At 40.1% G+C, this 18,744-nt stretch overlaps 1 protein-coding gene across 1 annotated transcript; it reads right to left on the bottom strand.

Annotated features, from left to right (window-relative positions):
- Window positions 1-107: 107 nt before the first annotated feature.
- Window positions 108-15,583, bottom strand: RPF2 (rRNA-binding ribosome biosynthesis protein rpf2). Its single transcript, XM_051210500.1, has 8 exons — window positions 15,542-15,583; window positions 10,913-10,971; window positions 10,748-10,880; window positions 10,637-10,714; window positions 10,445-10,603; window positions 10,309-10,408; window positions 10,018-10,274; window positions 108-1,779 (listed from the first exon to the last, which is right to left on the bottom strand). Exons 2-8 carry the CDS (start codon window positions 10,933-10,935, stop codon window positions 1,492-1,494), a joined length of 1,038 nt encoding a protein of 345 aa, XP_051070496.1. The 5' UTR covers window positions 10,936-10,971; window positions 15,542-15,583; the 3' UTR covers window positions 108-1,491.
- Window positions 15,584-18,744: the final 3,161 nt, after the last annotated feature.

Raw genomic sequence — 18,744 nt, 5'->3', positions numbered from 1 at the left:
CTGATATTCTGTCAGTGAAAATACTCCAGGGTCATTACCACGTGAGGATACGTTTAGAAATCAAAAAACATTGTATAAACAACGGAATAACTGCTGATTTTTGTTGAGATGACGCCCCCCGGTTTCATGGATAATTGTACTAGCCAGGTTGTCTGTTTTGTATTACTCTACGGATGCGCAACATGACCTATGAAAGTATCAGTCATTACCTAAGTTGTTAATTTCTTATCGAGAAATGCCGCCAAAGTTACGCTTGCTTGTGCTGGGATCACAAATTGAGCAGCGCTGAAGGCATATGGAAATGGTGAATCAGTTGGTGACGTTAGTCGACTTGGGTGGTTGGGACATGTATGTGCCAAGACACTGCTTATTCCCAGACATCTAGCTGATTTGGAAGAGGTAGGAAGGGAATCAGAACAAGACAGCATAAATCCGTGAAGTCGTTGACCGTGGTTAAGCTGTATCTAGTGTCAACTTCCTGATCGGAGTCTGCGACAAAGCAGTCAAAACTACACGCAGCAAGGCAGACTGTTTTCGTATCTTTGGCTTCGGTGCCCTTTAGTTTTATTTACCCTTTTCCTACTAAGTATCTGGTTTTATTCTTGTGCTGCTATCAATATTCTGAATTAAATTTTTTGCTTGTTTGCTACTTACTGTTGAACTACAACACAAGAACAGATTCCAAAATCTTCTGTGACCTTACGTTTCGCTCTAAACCAAATGACCAGCAATCTATGGGGAGAAATCAGATATTCAATACGATGTATTTGCCCCATTAAACTGAAACTTAGGTAAGAGACAGAAAGATTGGATTGCGACTAGTGAAGTTGGAGAAATAAGCCCTAGTAGTTATGCCTATATTGAAGTGTTTATGGTCAGCAGTAAAAACTACAGGTTGCGCACTCGTTATTTAATGTTAGAAATGCGTCTAAGACAAATTCAGGTGGCTAGCGTTCCAAAGGGACGGAGTCTATATCTCGCAATCTTCAACTTTTATATTTTAGTGCTAAATATCTTGAGAGGCATTATTTCTGACAACTAAACCAATGAGGAATCCTAATCCGAATATGCTTTCTGAAGACTACTTATCTCTTATGTAAAAGGTGTGTTTGTAGTGGTTCAATTAATTAAGCATCTAATTCCTAACCCTTGCCACAAGTCTAAAACTTGTCATTATTTTAACACCTGAGAAGCATTTTTAGTACTGCCAAAGTTTAGCTGTTTTAATTTCTTTTGGTTTGCCAGCCGAAATTCACTTAATAGTTATTTCTATGTGAAATACAAGAATGAGTTACAAGCGCTCTCTCCACAATTTAGAACGGTAATCAGCGGAATCTCTCATCTTTTAATTGCTACTGTTCTAAGCCTCCCGTCTTTTTTACTCCCTTATCATCTTCAAGTTTTGCCAGCTTAAAGTGTTTTGATGTCTACGTTATAAACAGTATTATCAAACGAAACATTATTCTTTTGAGAGCAAAAGTGTGTATTTGGTTAAGCATCAGTAAACAGTTTACGCTGTTTGCTAACGCTAAGGTCACTAGGAACTGATGTTTTTTTAGATTTGCTAACACCAGATTTTATTCGTTCAAAACCACGTTTTCGATGCCCGGTCAGAGCAGTTCGGATGGTAGATCCAGGTCGTAAATTCTCTAGTTCAGAAGACTTGCCAACATGAACTCGTCCTATTCGGCTACCGAAAACATCGACAGATTTATTTTTAGGCGTTTTGTCACCTTTCATAACTTCAGGGGGTACACGATGAGCTCGTTTCCATTTGTCCTGCAACGAGTAATCAATAAAAGTCAGTATATAATCAGGAGACGAAATAAGAAAATATCAGATTATAATTTATATTGCCATGGTGCATAAATAGCAGTAAAAAGTCGAATTATAATGTGTGGTTAAAACATAATGGGAATTGGATTTCTTAGATAATATTCGGTAATTTTGCTAGATAAATACCTATTTGTATAAAGGAATTATTAAAATGTTTTCCCAAGAGAGTTGGGAATTCATTACCTAATGCAAAAATATCGAGTACTGTATGAACATTCAGTGTGAAAACTTTATAATAATAAGGCCTCATGATTAAACAAGACATTAGACCTTGAAAGGTATGATAATCTGGAATATTGGTTGCATTTTAAAATTTAACGTTTAGCTAGAATAGCTGCAAAAAATTTAGTTGAACACAATACTGATTCATCACTTGTTCATCGTATGCACACAACCCAGTCGAATACTATGAATTTGTTATAGATTCAAATGCCCGTAATATTTCGGTTACGACTGTGTGGAAATTTTCCTATTTATGATAATAGATGACACCAACATTAATCAGTAGCTCAAATGAACCATAGCAAACCTAGGTTAGGTTTGAAGACCCCTATATTTCTCGACAAGCTTACTTACTATTAAGTATGTGATTTCCTTCGCTCACTAAGGGCGACTGCTTGTAATTATGCCGGATTAAGTATCGTCTGGTATTACTCTGGTTTTCTATTTTGGTCTTGAATCAGGTGTCTGATATAACGTAATCTGGTTTGTGTAGAGCGGATCGTTCGAGTATCCAATCCAGTCTTATAATCGTACTACGGCAGTATATCGCAGAGAGGGAAATATTCTAATTCATCCGTCATATCAATCTGATTATAATTCCATCATATGGAGTAGTGCTCTAAAAACTAAATTTGACTTGATATAATATCTCTTTTAAAGTTATAAAATAGCACAGTAGTATGTGAACGAAGAACTATGATGGTGCTATGCACCTTAAAAACAATAAAGAAGTTTGACAAAAAAAACGGTAAGATGCTGGTTTGTGTCAATACCTCGACCGTAGCTGCTACAATGACGTGATGGTCGGGCTTGCCTATCATGATGACCAAACCGAGCTGTATAGGCTGAAACATGTCAGCAGGCTTCCTTGGCTAAAGCCCTAGAGTCTCTTACCATTGATGTACGCTGTGTCTCCGAAACACACATACAGGATTCCAGTGTGGTCATTCACTTAACCTCACCTCGGTGGAACGGAGAGCCAACGAGATACACCCTCCGTGTATCTGGTGACCCGATGGCCAGTTCTCGTGGACTAGCAGGTGTAGGCATAGCACTAGGCATGAGGGCAGAACAAGCACCATTAGAATGGATCCCCGTTAATAGTCGTGTATGTGTTGTTCAGCGGAACGGCTCCATAAGAATTCGGGAGGATAGAGACATACGTTGTTTCTGCCTACGCTGTCGCTGACTACAGCTCAGACGAAGTGAAAGATGAATTTTACAGAAAGCTGTCCGAACTTCTTCAGAAAGCTAAACGCTCAGACATAGTACTCGTAGGAGGTGACTTTAATGTCCAAGTAGGTAGTTTAAACCAAACAGAAAGGCATTTAGGTAGATATTTTAGTATTCCGACACAGAGAACAGATAATGGTGATCGTCTGCTGCAACTGTGCTCAGACAATCGTTTATTTTTAGCAAACACAAATTTTAAGCATAAGGAGAGACATCGTCTAACATGGCGACCCCCTGCACCAAACCAACGATGAACTCAAATAAACCATATTGCCATCAGTCATCGTTGGAGAGGGTCGGCACATGATTGTCGCTCATTCTGGAGTACCTGCTTGGACTACGACCACGCCCTAATACGGACACGCATCTGCTTGCGCCTCACTGGATGCAGAAAAACCACATTAAGGAAGACCCATTAGAGTTGAACTCATTGACGAAAAGCCAAAAGTAGATTCCAGGAACAACTGAGGTCACACTTAGGTAGTTCTGAAAACGAGGCTGACCCAGATGTTGCTTGGAAAGCTATACAAACAGCTGTGGAAACAGCAGTGACATCTATTAGTGATTTGGACCAAAAGGTCACGAAAAATCAATGGATTTCTACTAAGTCTTTAGCACTGATAGATTATCGTGAACTTATCCCATCTGGCTCCGAACACGATAAAGAGCGAAAACAAATCAGATATAGGTTAACCAAAAGTCTAAGGAACGACCGTGAGCAGTGGTGGGCAACGAAAGCAAAAGAGATGGAAAAGGCAGAAACTGTAGGTAACGCCAGACAGCTTTTCAGACTAATAAAAGAAACTGGAATTATTAAGTCGATTGTACATGAGACTATCTCGGGAAAAGAAAACACTCTCATCTGCTCCCAGTCCAGACGTTTAGAACGATGGGTGGAACATTTTAGAGAACAGTTCAGCTGGCCTTTAGCTACTCTACAACTACCCTCCATTCTCAGACAGTGTGAATGGAACATTGAACTGGGCCCCACGAATATAACTGGAGTTCAGAAAGCCATAGCTAATCTAAAATGAGGAAGAGCAAGTGGTCCAGATAGATCGACTCCAGAGGTGTTTAAGGGTGGTGGTCCAATTTTAGCGACTAGGCTGACTAATATTTTGGCTAAGATCCGGGAGTTAGACGTTATCCCATATGACTGGTCGCAATCACTTATCGTCCCAATATATAAGAGAGGGTTAAAATCATCCTGTGACATCCATAGAGAGATTAGTTTAACAAATATAGTACCTAGTACTAGTCGAGTCAGAGCTTATGGCGAACTGTCATCTGCTTTTGCAACCTCAAGTGGTGTCCGTCAAGGCTGTCCACTTTCTCCATTTTTGTTTAACTTCATCATAGACCTTTTGATGGAAATAACATTCTCGTCGACTGAATTCTCGGGTATTGATCTCCTTCCAAGCATCTAAAATACTAGTCTCAATAATTATCGGATGCCTAACAAAGACTCGTGAACTGCAAACATGAGGAAATCAGGCTGGCTTCAGACCTGGTCGTGGCTGTATCGACCACTTATTCACCATTCGTCATATTTTGGAATGCAAGTATGTTTGTCGGCGTCCGACGATGGTGGTCTTTCTTGACTTAAAAGCAGCATTTGATTTTATAGATCGAAAAGTTCTGTGGCAGTGTCTGTTATTGAAAGGTGTACCTCAGAAGTACACAAACTAGTCAAATCAGAGCTTATAGCGAACTATCATCTGATTTTGCAACCTTGTGTAGTTCCGTCAAGGCTATCCACTATCTCCATTTTTGTTCAACTTCATCATAGACCTTTTGATGGAAATAACATTCTCGTCGACTGAATTCTCGGGTATTGATCTCCTTCCAAGAGGTCCCACTTATCGACTTAGAATACGCAGATGATATAGTCATGTTTAGTGAAGACGCTGATAAAATGCAGAATCTTTTGGTAGCACTGAGCAACAATGCCAGAATGTTTGGAATGCGCTTCTCTCCCTCTAAATACAAGTTGTTGATTCAGGACTGGTCTACGTCAACACCTGAACTAAGGATAGGGAGTGAAGTAGTTGAACACATTGACAACTTCACTTATATTGGAAGTCTGATCAGCCGTAATATGTTGGTGTCTGACGAAATCTCAGCACGGATTCGGAAAGCTCCTTTGGCTTTTGCCAACTTACGTCACCTATGGTGAAGGCGAGATATCCGTCCATCAACTAAGGGACGAGTATATTGCGCGACAGTTCGTTCTGTTTTACTTTAAGGGTGCGAAACATGGTCATTAATGGTTGAAGATACTCGTAAGCTACAAGTATTTGACCACACACGCCTTAGGAATATTGCTGGGATCACCGGGTAAGTAATAATGAGGTTAGACGCTGGGTGTTAGGGAATGATGGTAAATCAGTTGATGAGGTTGTTAATCTTCATCGACTGAGATGGTTGGGCCACGTGTTACGTATGCCCGAACACCGATTACCACGACGTGCAATGCTAACCGGCGTTCGGGATGGTTGGAAGAAAGTTAGGGGCGGCCAAACCAAAACGTGGCATCAGTGCTTGAAGTCACTAACTTCTAGTCTGAGCCATGTTGGTAGATGCAGACTACTTGGTTGGGGTCCGCGTGACTTTCGTAACCAATGGTTGGAGACTCTTGGTGACGGCTCAGAATCGATCACAATGGCGTAGGTGTATACACTCCCTATCTTCCCTTAAACTAGGAGATTAAAATCGCTCCATATCTTTCTTTCTACTAACTAATTCTTTCTTCCCATACTATATCCTTATATGCAATCTTTCTCCTATATATTACCACCTCTGAATTAAATACTTTCATGAATCCGATGTGCATCTTGCTGTGCTGATGAGGTATGGCAACCTGGACTGATGCATATATGTGCCTGGTCCTACGTTGAAGCTGACTGACTGATATGTTCCTGTAGGTTCTACCATGCCAGGCAAGTCGATCGGAGAACGGTAAGACTAAAAGCAGCAACTCAAGGTCTGAGGGCGAAGTCTTACTGCTGACTATACAGAGGTGTGACAGCAGTAAGGTGTTTCCCTCAGACAACCAGCATCTGCAGCGATGCTGCCTTCCCACAAGGAGGGGTGGGGTTAGAAAAGGTCGACCCTAAAAATGTCACGCCTCACCTTACCTCACGGATTTCCGTCTCCGGCGGTAAAGCCCTTTGAAGAACGGAGCTAACACGTTAAAAAAAACAAAAGGGCCGTGCGAGACCGGCCTCAAGCAGTTGTCCTGTGGGCTCTGCGGTCACGCTCCCAGGTCTTTGAGACCAACACTAATCCAATTCCCATTTCAGGTTCCTCAAGAAATACCCTTCCACGATATGGACAGCCGGGAAGTGATATCAGCTTTCATACCCGTGACAACACATGAGAACAAGTTGGTCACATTCAAATCCTTCCTACACCTCCTAATAACTATATTTTCTTCCGCGACTAACCCTACTCACGTCCCTTTATCACCTCGCACCGCTAGGGCAAACGATTCGAGTACGCGGAACGTTATTCTTGATCTCCTAAAACCACGCTCTAAACTACATGTAGGAGCTCTCAAAGTCCGAACACTGTGCCAAATAAAACAACAGGCTTCCTTGGCTAAGACTTTAGAATCCCGCGCCATTTATATGTGCTGCGTCTCCGAAACACGCGTAAAGGATCCGAGTAGCGTCATTCATTTGACCTCACTATGTCAAAATAAAGAACCATCTCGATCGATGCTTCGTGTATCTGGAAGCCCAGATGCTGCTTCTCGTGGACTCGCCGGCGCAGATATAGCATTGAGTCCTAGGGCAAAACTAGCTCTCTTAGACTGGATCCCAGTAGACCGTCGTTTGTGCGCTGTCCGACTAAACGGAACAGTGAGGACTCGGAAAGATAGTGACACTCGTCGTTGCCTCTTCGTCGTCTCTGCCTATTCTCCCACTGACTGCAGCACAGATGATGTAAAAGATGAGTTTTACAGAAAGCTCTCCGACCTTCTCCGAAAAGCTAGGCGCTCGGATGTAGTAATAATGGCCGGTGACTTTAATGCTCAAGTAGGTAAACTAAGCGATAGGGAAAGACACCTGGGTGGATCTTATAGAGTCGTGGCTCAAAGAACAGATAATGGCGACCGTCTGTTTCTTGTAAATACTATCTTTAAGGATAAGAAAAACATCTTTTGACATAGCAACCACCAATGGAGAGGCTCGATTGAAGACTGTCGCTCATTCTGGAGCACATGCCTAGATTCAGATCATGCTCTAGTGCGAGCGCGTATCTGTCTGCGTCTTACTGGACGTAGGAAAGATGCTGTAAGGAAACCTCCTAGGGTCCTACTTAATGATAGCCAAGCTAAGAATGTATTTCAGGAACAACTAGAAAAACAGTTAGGCAGCCATTATAAGTGATGCTCACATTGAGGGAGCGTGGAATATCCGAAAAGCTGCGGAAACAACAGTGATATCTGCTAGTATGGTAACCCGTAAGGTTAGGGAGCAACACTGGATCTCAGCAGCATCTACCGCACTGATAGATGCTCGGAAACTCATTCCATCTGGCTCTGAACATAACGAAGAGCAGAGTCAGCTTAAGCGCAGGCTGATAAGAAGCCTACGCAATAATCGCAAATAGTGGTGGGTAGCGAAAACAAGAGAGATGAAAAAGGCAGCGGCAATAGGTAATAGCAGACAATTGTTCAGACTTGTTAAGGAAACCGACTGTTAGCAAAACACTCTCAGAGAAAGATGGACATATTATACATTCTCAATCCAGGAGATTGGATCGATGGGCAGAACACTTTAGGGATCAGTTCAACTGGCCTTCAGCCACACTTCAGTTTCCCACGATCTCCAGTCGACCAGAATGGCAAGCTAACGCAGGTTCTCCGACTCTTTATGAAGTTGAGTGAGTTATAGGAAACCTGAAACGAGGAAGAGCAGCAGGCCCTGACGGGTTTACTCCTGAGATTTTTATGGATGGTGGTCCAGTATTAGCAGTGAGATCGACTGAGGTCCTAGGCAGAATTTGGGAACTAAACGTAATCCCATCTAACTGGTCTCAATCACTGATTGTGCCAGTCTATAAGAAAGGACAAAATTCCTCTTGTGACAATCACAGAGGAATCAGTTTGACAATTATAGTGTCTAAAATATTAGATTCAATAATACTTCGACGCCTAACTAAAGCTCGTGAAGAGCAGACTAAAGAAAATCAGGTTGGTTTTCGAGCTGGACGTGGTTGTATAGACCACATATTCACACCACGTCAGGCCCTAGAACATAGACACACATTTAGACGCCTCACAATATTAGTATTTCTCGACCTTAAGGCGGCATTCGACTCTGTTGATCGTGAGGTTCTATGGCAGTTTGTCACTGAAAAGAGTACCAAAGAAGTACATTAACCTTATAAAGGCTCTCTACTCAAACACAACAGGTCGAGTGAGAGCTTATGGCGAACTGTCATCAGAATTGATTACCTCCAGTAGTGTTCGTCAGGACTGTCCACTCTCTCTATTCTTATATGACTTTGTCGTTGACACGTGCTTTCAGAGACAACATTTTCTTCATCTAAATTTCCAGGAGTTGAACTTTTACCGGGAGATTTACTTGTTGACTTAGAATATGCTGATGACATAGTTTTATTTGGTGAAGATGCTGATAAAATGCAGAGTCTTCTGACCACTCTAAGCAACAATCCAACTATGTTCGGCATGCGATTCTCCCCCTCGAAATGCAAAATGTTTCTTCAGGATTGGGTTGCACCGACACCCCAACTAATGATAGGGAGTGAAGTAGTTGAGCGTGTCGACCGCTTCACTTATCTCAGAAGTCTCATCAGCCCTTGTGGTCTGGTGTGTGACGAAATCTCAGCACGGATACAGAAGGCTCGACTAGCTTTTGCCAACTTGTGTCATCTGTGACGTAGGCGAGGTATCCGTCTACCAACCAAAGGACCGGTTTACTGCGCAGCAGTTCGTTCCGTTTTACTTTATGACTGTGAAACATGGCCGGTAAAAGTAGAGGATAGTCGTAGGTTACTAGCATTCGATCATAGGTGTCTTCGAAGCATTGCTCGCATAACCACCGAGTAAGTAACGCCGTTGTTAGGAAACGGGTACTAGGTAAGGATGGCAAATCAATTGATGAAGTAGTGAAACTTCCCCCTTTACCTGCACAAAGATAATTGGTTCTTAGCCTAAATCTACCCTGTTATTACTGATTTATTATTCAGTTTGGCTTTCCCATCGTGTATTTTGTTAGTATCCTTGCTTCACCTTACCTTTTAATTTGTCTAGTTAACCCTTAATTTTTTGTTTTAACAAGTATATGTATGATCAGATTGTTCGAAATGCATTGAGCAAACTAAGTACATAATCCCGATAACCTTCGTTTTATCATCAAATTCTCCAAAGTAATGATAGTTTAGACAGTATGTATAGATAGTTTAATTTGAGAATATGTGAATTCGAGGAATAAAAATATACGATGATTTTAATTTAAGTGAAGAAATCGGATGAAGCAGATAGAACAACAAAAAGTGTCTTAAATGTAGAGTTGGAAGGAGATTACAATTACTAGAACATAGCAGACAAGATGTCAAACCACTTCGACTAGTAACCAATTATAACTCAGTCGACAGAACTCAATCAACACTAAGAACTAGACAAATGTGACTTTCGTCACTACTAAGCAACTAATCAATATAAAGTGAATCAAATGTGAGGGTTTTGTTACTTACCTCGGACGGCAAAGATACTCGTCGTAGATCAAAGTCAGCACTTGGGGTAGCATCTTCAAGTGTAATCTGAACTACTTTACCATCTGGAGTCTTTAGAGGTGGAACATTGAGTTCAGTTGAGTTTGTTTTTCCTTTTGTTGACAGGGTAATTTTCCGGACGCGAAGACACAAATTCTTGTCTGACGACAAAACAAAGTGGAACTGGTGTTCAACACCTAATGTTCTTATCTTCTCAACTGTTGGGCCCTTGAAAAGATCTAAGAAAATCCGAACACAGAACAACCAACGTACCTACTAACAAAGATTTTAAAGTCATATGTTTTGTGTCTAAGTTGAACAACTCTCCAGAAAATAATAACATGGGCTTAGCTCCATATATGAGAGTTTTGTCCTTAAGAGGAGTTAGTATTACTAGTCTGTAAGTTACTTTACAATCCGATATCGGTTTGTACATTTTTATGCCAAGTTCAAACATATCTAGTAGCTCACCATCATGCAGCCTTCCAAAAATAATGTTATGCGGTCTTTTCTTGGAATGCATCCCAACGACAAACATTGAGCAGTCGAACTTATTACACATTTTCTCCTTCAAAATAGAACAGTTATGAAAGAAACTTACAATAAATGATAAATCTTCGAAGGGGAGGACTCTATTTTTCCACTTTAAACGGTAAACAAGTGGTTTTTTCAAAGCGCACTAATGATAAAAAGACAAATACATACGACTCACTAAATCATTGAGAAACGTATTAACAACGTCACTTGTATGACCACCCTTTATGACAAGGGTGCATTTGTCATTCTCTACTAATTTAGGAGCTCTTCGCTCTAAGACTCTTTTCCCTTTATGTGTCTTTGGCTTTCTAAAACAATAGTAATTCAAATTCATACATACCTTATATCTGAGATTACAGCCATACCAGTTTGACTGACGAAGCGACTTTATTGTTAACCCTGTAAAGCAATTTGGATATAACAAGTAGGATTGAATACTAGAATAGGAAATTATGAAAACCAATATAAGTTCTGTGAACTCAAACGTTACTAGTTGAGGAGTAGGGGTAATTGACAGTTATCACTGAGAACTTGTACATTGGCAAACCGTTTAATAATAGCTATTTCCACTTAGGTATTTTAACTGTTGGGAGAACGTGCAAAGCGGAGTGAGGGCAGAAAGCTGGTAAGCAGAATGACGGGAGAAAATGTTTCGACCAACTGTTCTCTTACTAGTTGCTTCAAATGCAACATACACAAATCCATTAACTTTCAAACGCGGGACTTATGAATAAATTACTAAATACACGCGAAGTCGCTTGCTAGGATGGTCAAAGGTAACATTGCAATTTTTGGTATATCTTAGGTCCTATTCTTGTGTGGCATATAATCACTTACGTACATTATTTGTCTGTTTCAAAAATTTCGTCTTGTGCACTTCCTCTTTAAACTGTCCTATATTTTACCTTTAGTTTAATTAGTAATATGCACAGTACGGTGTCAAGGTTGGTCAAGCCTTAGCCGGTGAACCCGACTGGTTTTTCTAGAAACGGTTTCCGTTTCCTAAGGTTTATAAACCCACCCTTAGGTCTAGGCACGCAGATGTCTCACCAGAGGTAAGTATAATCTACATCTACACCGGTAACATACAAGTTTTCACTCACCCCTCACATAGCATACATGTAAGTATATTTACCCACCTGGAAGGGTAGATGGTTACCACTCCTTTAGAAACATTTAATACGAGTGACGGTAACTTACGCATTACGTGCATATCGCTGGTAAAAGGCTTTCGACCCTACACTTCATGACATACCTATAGGCATAAGCACTCTTTCAAGGAACATTAATGGTCACCTCTCCCTAGTATTTGCTACCATCTCTTTTTATTATGTCTTCGACCTAAAGGATTAGGCCAGAGATTTTATAAGAAATAGGGCAGACATTTCAGATTACGTCCGCTTTGCTAAACCACACGTGTACGCTCTGTACATACCCACATATATATACCCCACAAGCCAAAACCCACGCAATTCACATACATAAACATAGGGGAACCCGCAAAATCTTTAGGAGCCCCAACAAATGGAATTCCGTTTAATTCGGTTTACGAAAGAGTGGTGGATTAGTCCGATCTCTGCCAACCGCTCAAGTTAGTTATTTTACCCATACTACTCAATATTTCTGCGGAGAGGCCCTGAATCGGATTTTTCTGCCAGTGTTGCAACAGTATGTATACTAAAACTCCAAGCACTACTAGAAGAGAAAAAGGTCTTAATTAACAGTTTGATAAGTCAAAAATCCTTGTTCCTACGAACAGGATTTTAAGAAAGCTCAGACAACACCAGACAATGAACGTCAGAGTATTGTGTACAACATAGATCACTCAATTCATCACCAAAACTGAATCTCCAACTAACTAATCAAGATCACACTTTTACCCATGTCCCTACTTCTATTTTTTTTATTTCATTTGGACACATGGACATTGGAATAACGGGGAACCTAATACATATGCGCCACACCGTAGCAATGAGGCTGTGAGGAGATAGAGAATGTACAGTACGTATAACAAAAAGAAAAACAACAACGAACAGAAAATAGTGTATGAGTGAATAATTATTATTACTATGGGAGAAATAGCTCAGTTGGGAAAAATACAACCAGAATCCTAATTGAAGAAGTTACGTTTACTTTAACGAAGAAAGTAAAAGGGAGTTACAATAGGATTGTCACTGGTTTCTATTTTAAACCATGTCAAATAACGTCTCTAATCAGTGTTGCATCATCTCTAGGACCCCAACCAGGGAGTCGTGAAGGACTGAGAGAAGCCAGTCCTGTACAGATTTCTCTCATACCACGACACCATGTCATACACTGACCACCTTTTCGCTTTTTCCAATAGGTTGCAGAGTCGGAAAATAATGCACGGCGTGGGATTCTCTAGGACGACATTCGTAGGACATGACTAAACCATCGTAGCCGATGTTTCAAGGTGGTGACACCAATTGGATTATCGTCTCTGTGCCCGAACACACGATGCCGAACTTCTGCACTGTTAACATGGTTTTGCCACCGGGTGTCAGCAATCCTTCGGAGACAACGATGGTCAAACACAGAGTCACCTCACATCCTCAACTCGGAGGCCAGGTCTGACAAGCATAGAGTAAAACTGCTGTCACTGACGCGTTGTAGATCCGATTTTCTACAACCAGAGTAACATCACGAAGGCGCCAAGGATGGCCCAGATTCGCATAAGCTGTTCTGGGTTTAACTATACATCAATGGATCTCATCACTAATGCCATCAACAGCACTTACGCAAGCTACCCAGATATACGAACTTCTCGACTGCTTTTGCCTGCTCATTATCTAAGGTGAGTGTAAGCTTAGTCTTGTAGAAGTACTTTGCACTTGGAAGGTACAAAGCATATGCCACACCTACGGACACTGACTACCAACTGATTAAGTGCGAACTGTATGGCTTGGGTATCACCACACAGTAAGACAATATAGTCCGCATACTCAAGGTCGAAGCCTTCTTCGGGTAACAGATCCACACCACTATTAACTACTTCCATCAGAGTTGTTTCCAGAATGTCCTTGATGAGAAATTTGAAAAGAGGTGGTTGTATGCCCTTACTCTGTATGAGGTGTCAGTATATATGGCTTTAAAAATGTTAATCAACTTCTCAGGCACACCATCAATAGACAATCCCAAAGAACAATCCTGTCCAACGAATCCAAGGCCGCCCTAATGTCAAAAAACATTAGGTTTGTTTATGTGTAATAAGTATGACAGCGTCCTAACATTTGATGGAAGGTGAATATATGATCAAAACATCCTCAACCAGAAAGAAAAACAGCCTGCTCCTCAAGAGTTAATATTTCTCAGGTTTCGAACAATCTACGAAGTATGATGGAAGCCAATAATCTGGACGCGACCGGAAGTAGACTTAACCCACGGTAGTTAGTTCAGAAATGACAACTATCGACTAATTCCATGATGTTGGAACCCTCTCTAGTTCTCAGACCTTCGTAAACAACCCACTCAGTTCCTTAATTAGGTCGCCACTATCTTTAACAAGGGCAGCAGGTAAGTCAACTGGGCCTGATGATTTGTGGTGCTTTAGGAATTATTTGCCTCGTTAGACAACATCGGGAAAGCCAGAGAGAACACACCTTAGTGTCGGTTAACTTAAATAACAACCAGCAGTACAAGACTCAAAGACCATGATCAAGCTAATGAGACACGCTATGCAAGAAAAAAACCTTGGGGGTCAGTTTGCACGAAACTGGCCGACATACCTTAGGCAATCTGCTTAAAAACCAGGATATTCAAACATTTGGGAATACTTACTGAAGTTTAAGGGAATAAAAGGTGGTTTGGTAATGGTATACAATTTATTAGATACGCTAAGTTAGCTTAACACGGAATCTACACGAACATTGCCACTACCCTCCTCAAAATAACCCTAGAAAGATTGAAAATCGAGAAAACACGCAGGTACGCTCTCACATTTACTCATTAAGAGTTGTTCCCGATTAAAATGCTCCCCTGAGCGAAGTAAATGCAGCCCCCGAAGTGGATAGCTTCCAGAGGATACTTGACAAACACAAACTGACCTATAAGTTGGCATCTCTCTCTTGGATTAGCTGTGTCTATGAATGTTTTATAATTTAACACGACTATTACTACTGAATATCAGTAATACTTCCTATCTCTCTTATTTTCATTTCTCTCATTTTCCCCCTTACGTCTCACACCGCCTGAAACACAAATTAAATGACTTACTTATTTGCTCTTATAACAATAGTCTTCTCTTATGACTCAAATTATCACTTTATTATTTTTACATTGCAACTAACAAACCTACCAGGCAATATGATAGCTGTTGATAAACAGAGGCTCTACGACCCCTGTGATAAACACACACAAACTACAAAACATACAAGTCCACAAATGTCTACCAAACTGACTGGGATTACTGCAGTCGAGTGGCCAGACTATTAACTATTGGACATTACCAAATAGCTGGAACCGCATAGAAACAATAAACGAGCGCAAAGGAATCAATCGATTTATACAAGCTCGTGACAAATATATTGAAAGTGTCCGAATAAGTACACAAGATGTGCCTAAACCCTATGATGAAAGCGATTAACAACAGTGCGAGAATAAGACATCTTCAGATTCCAAAATACAGGTGCCGGCATGAATTTCGAATTCGTTACATCAATGAAAAGTTACAACCCCTCATTGAAATAACTGAAATTATCACAGAATCGGAGGCCTGTCTGAACTGAGGATGACAGTCTAATTAACCACGAAAAAAATCCAAGGAAGAAGTAGGGTTCAGATAATTCAATTAGTGAAGATGCTTATAAGCTTATTGCTAATGAGATCATCATAAAAGTGCTGAAGGCAACTTAAATCATAATGACGCATATTGTTGCATGAATCTTGACCAAAAGTTAATAAACTAGACGTAAATGTGTGACCCTACACAAAAAACACACTCTGACCCCACCTCACACGAGGTAATACATGCAACGCAACACTTGGTTTAGTCACTAGCAGATCCAATATCCAATATTTTTGTGACGAGCTAGAATGACTTGGATGATATTTTTGTTTTTATCTTCAGGCGTTAGGTAGCTTTCACATGTTTTTTGTTACTTTTTGTCTGAGTGCTAAACTAATCTGGTTCCACTGAGTTCGACGTGTATTATCATTGTTCGGACATCCAACAGTTTTTGCTCTTGGCTATAGAATGTTTTCTAAGTTCGTTCACTAGTGTTTAGCACGCTATTCTCAGTTTGTTCGTTTTTCAGGCTTTTGGCATATATGTTGGATATCTTCAGCTGGTGTACTTGACATTATTCTATCCGATTATCTAACTTAAAATTTAGTCGCATTTGACAATTAGGGCCCAGCAATTCCGTGTCATAATTTTAGACTTATTTTGACCTAATGAACATGAAATCACTTACCGCTTGCAAATAACTGTATAATTCTTTTACATTCATTTTGTGTATGTCATTAACTCTTATCTACTTAAGTCATTTGAGTTCACATCTACATCATTATTCAAATACTTTGGTTGTTCGCCTGCCACAAAACAAAGAGAAGCAGGGAAATTAATCAAACCGATAAATGACTGGGCAAAACTCAAGGAAACACGGTTAAGAAACAAGATAGGAAGAGAAAATGATAGATCAAAATAATGATAGTATTATTCCGACGAATAATAATAGTAGGTAGGTCACAAGTATTCTATTAGGTTAACGATAAGTGTGGTACTTAAATACCCAATATCTGAGCGATGAGCCGGCTTTTCCTGATGATTTTCCTTATCATTTTTCTGTATTACAGAACCATTAACTTTCAACACAAAGGCGTCAAAAATCTAGTATCTCTGAAGTAAACTAGTTCAACTCACTTGATATCAATCATTCATGCGTGTCGGCTTCAAGTAATGGTTTTAGATCACTTCGAACAGTGTAAAAACGATTAAACAACACGGAAAATGAAAATAAGTCATCATTTAGCCCATATAATTTTCAGTAAATATTAAACTCTTTAGCTGTATTTGCAATCACATCTGGGAATTTGTATGTTATTGTCATTATCCACACACAGCTTACTAGTAAATTATTATTGAAAGAAGACTATTTTGGGCCTCTTCAGAAATGCAGTTATACACAAATTCCAATGATTTTCGCATAATATCCGCCATATTTAAATAGGTTCTGTAGAATTTAGAAGAATGTTGAGTTGACTTAAGGGAAAAAATGGGAAAAGATGATCGAAGGAAGCTCAAAATATGTATTAATCTAACAAGTGCGTTTGTGAAACAGAATAAGAATAAGCGGAAACAAATGTATTACAAAATGATTCAAAGAATAGATAAGTCGTTATTACTGTAAGGTTTGAAGGTAGAATAAGAGTTTGGGCAGTAATAGTTTAGAATGATGCAGTGAAAGACTTAATTACTTACAGAGACTTATCGTCACATATCAATTTGCATGGGACATATATACGTCGCGAAGATAAAATGAACCTGAAAAGACAGTTTGTAACACAAAATAATGTGACTTCAATTATAAACTTCGAATGTTTGATTATAAAGTATGTGTAGATGGAAATTAGCGAGGCAAGAAAAATAGGTGAAGCAAAGAATATCCAATGTGTCAGAGGATCAATCATGATAGCAATAACAAAATAACAACAGCAATACGAACTCAAGCGAAATTCGAATATTAGGATGGAAGAAAGGACGGATATCGGACTGTGTTTGCACAAATCATTGGTAATCATATAGTGACGTTGGGTCCTAACCACAATCCTCAAAGCTGAACATGAGACAACTGGGAAAATAGTTATTCAGCATTTAATGCAGATAAAAACCCAGCGAAGGAGAAGGAGGAAAGAATGAATTCAATAAATTTAAATTCATTGGATCGCATGGCTCGATCTTGTAGGCGTGGTCATACTCATATAAAATAGCCTTTACCCATACGAAATATATTTTTCTATTTCCAGCTTACATGTGTTCTTCATCATATATTGATGACTATTACAACACGATGAGTCAGGGCAAACGATGGTGTGACTTCCACGCAAGACCTTGCAGATTAAGCAGTTACATCGTGACAAATCTACAAATTTAGGGTTGAGTCTATTATTGGAGTGGTACTAATAACGAAGTAGACCATAATTCTAAAAAGCAATCTGGATCTGTTTATATTCAGTATCAAATGAACAACATGGGTAATGTAAGCTGGTATTAGTCAAAATTGCAGAATGTAGCGGTATTTAGTTTTAAAGAGGAATGACAACATTTAGAATTAATATGATACTGTGTAACCAAAATATATGAGACAGTTTTTTGAACAAAAATACGTACAAAAAACTGTGACAGACTTACATAATTGGACATGCAACTTCACATAGTCAGTGAGATTTAGTATCGAACTACAATTTAAAGGATAGTATAAATAATGGTTACCTCGCCTGGGGCCCCTCTGGGGCTACCGCCGGTCCCAAGCCCGAATAAAGGGAAGGGTTGGGCATGAGGTTAGCGACCCCATCCCGTAGAAAACCAACTCGCATAAAAAACGCCAACCAGAAAAAATAGTTCAAACTATTTAAATTCTGCCCTGGGAGTCATGTCTTCATTTAGAGATGTTATGACGCCCCATGGTGAAAACCGAGTTCTTTTGGAAGTCACGAAGCTGATATCTCTTTTGACAACAAGGGTAACCATTCATTTAGGTAGTGGAATGCTCGTACAATGTGGGAGACCGGGAGAATCTTCCAAATTGCTGCAGAAATGAGGAGATACAACCTGGAGGTGCTTGGAATCCGTGAAACGCATTGGACGCAGGCTGGACAACAACGACTACCTCCAGGGGAGCTTTTGTTATTTTCGGCCATGAAGAAGAAAATGCTCCACATACACAAGGAGTTGCACTGATTCTGTACAAACGAGCACAAAATGCACTTATAGGATGGGAATCTCACAGGCCAAAGATCATCAAAGCCTTTTTCAAAACAAAGGAAGAGGGCATTACAATGAACAGTATTCAATGCAATGCGCCTACCAACGACTATAATGAGGACGTTGAGGATCAGTTCTACAATAGACTGCAGTCAATCGTCCAGAACTGCCCAACAAAGGAATCGACTACTCTGATGGGAGACCTAAATGCTCAGGTTGAAATGGACAAC

Source organism: Schistosoma haematobium, chromosome ZW (assembly GCF_000699445.3).
Source record: "Schistosoma haematobium chromosome ZW, whole genome shotgun sequence".
Classification (NCBI taxonomy): Eukaryota; Metazoa; Platyhelminthes; class Trematoda; order Strigeidida; family Schistosomatidae; genus Schistosoma; species Schistosoma haematobium.
This window is presented reverse-complemented; position numbering and strand designations above follow the sequence as displayed.

What these genes read in the sequence shown, in the direction of transcription:
- RPF2 (XM_051210500.1), bottom strand. Translation starts at nt 10,935, where the DNA reads ATGGCTGTAATCTCAGATATAAG. An exon ending in ATACGTTTCTCAATGATTTA is followed by an intron (nt 10,715 to 10,747) that starts GTGAGTCGTATG and finishes TTTTATCATTAG; the next exon opens with TGCGCTTTGAAAAAACCACT. An exon ending in TCGAAGATTTATCATTTATT is followed by an intron (nt 10,604 to 10,636) that starts GTAAGTTTCTTT and finishes TCTATTTTGAAG; the next exon opens with GAGAAAATGTGTAATAAGTT.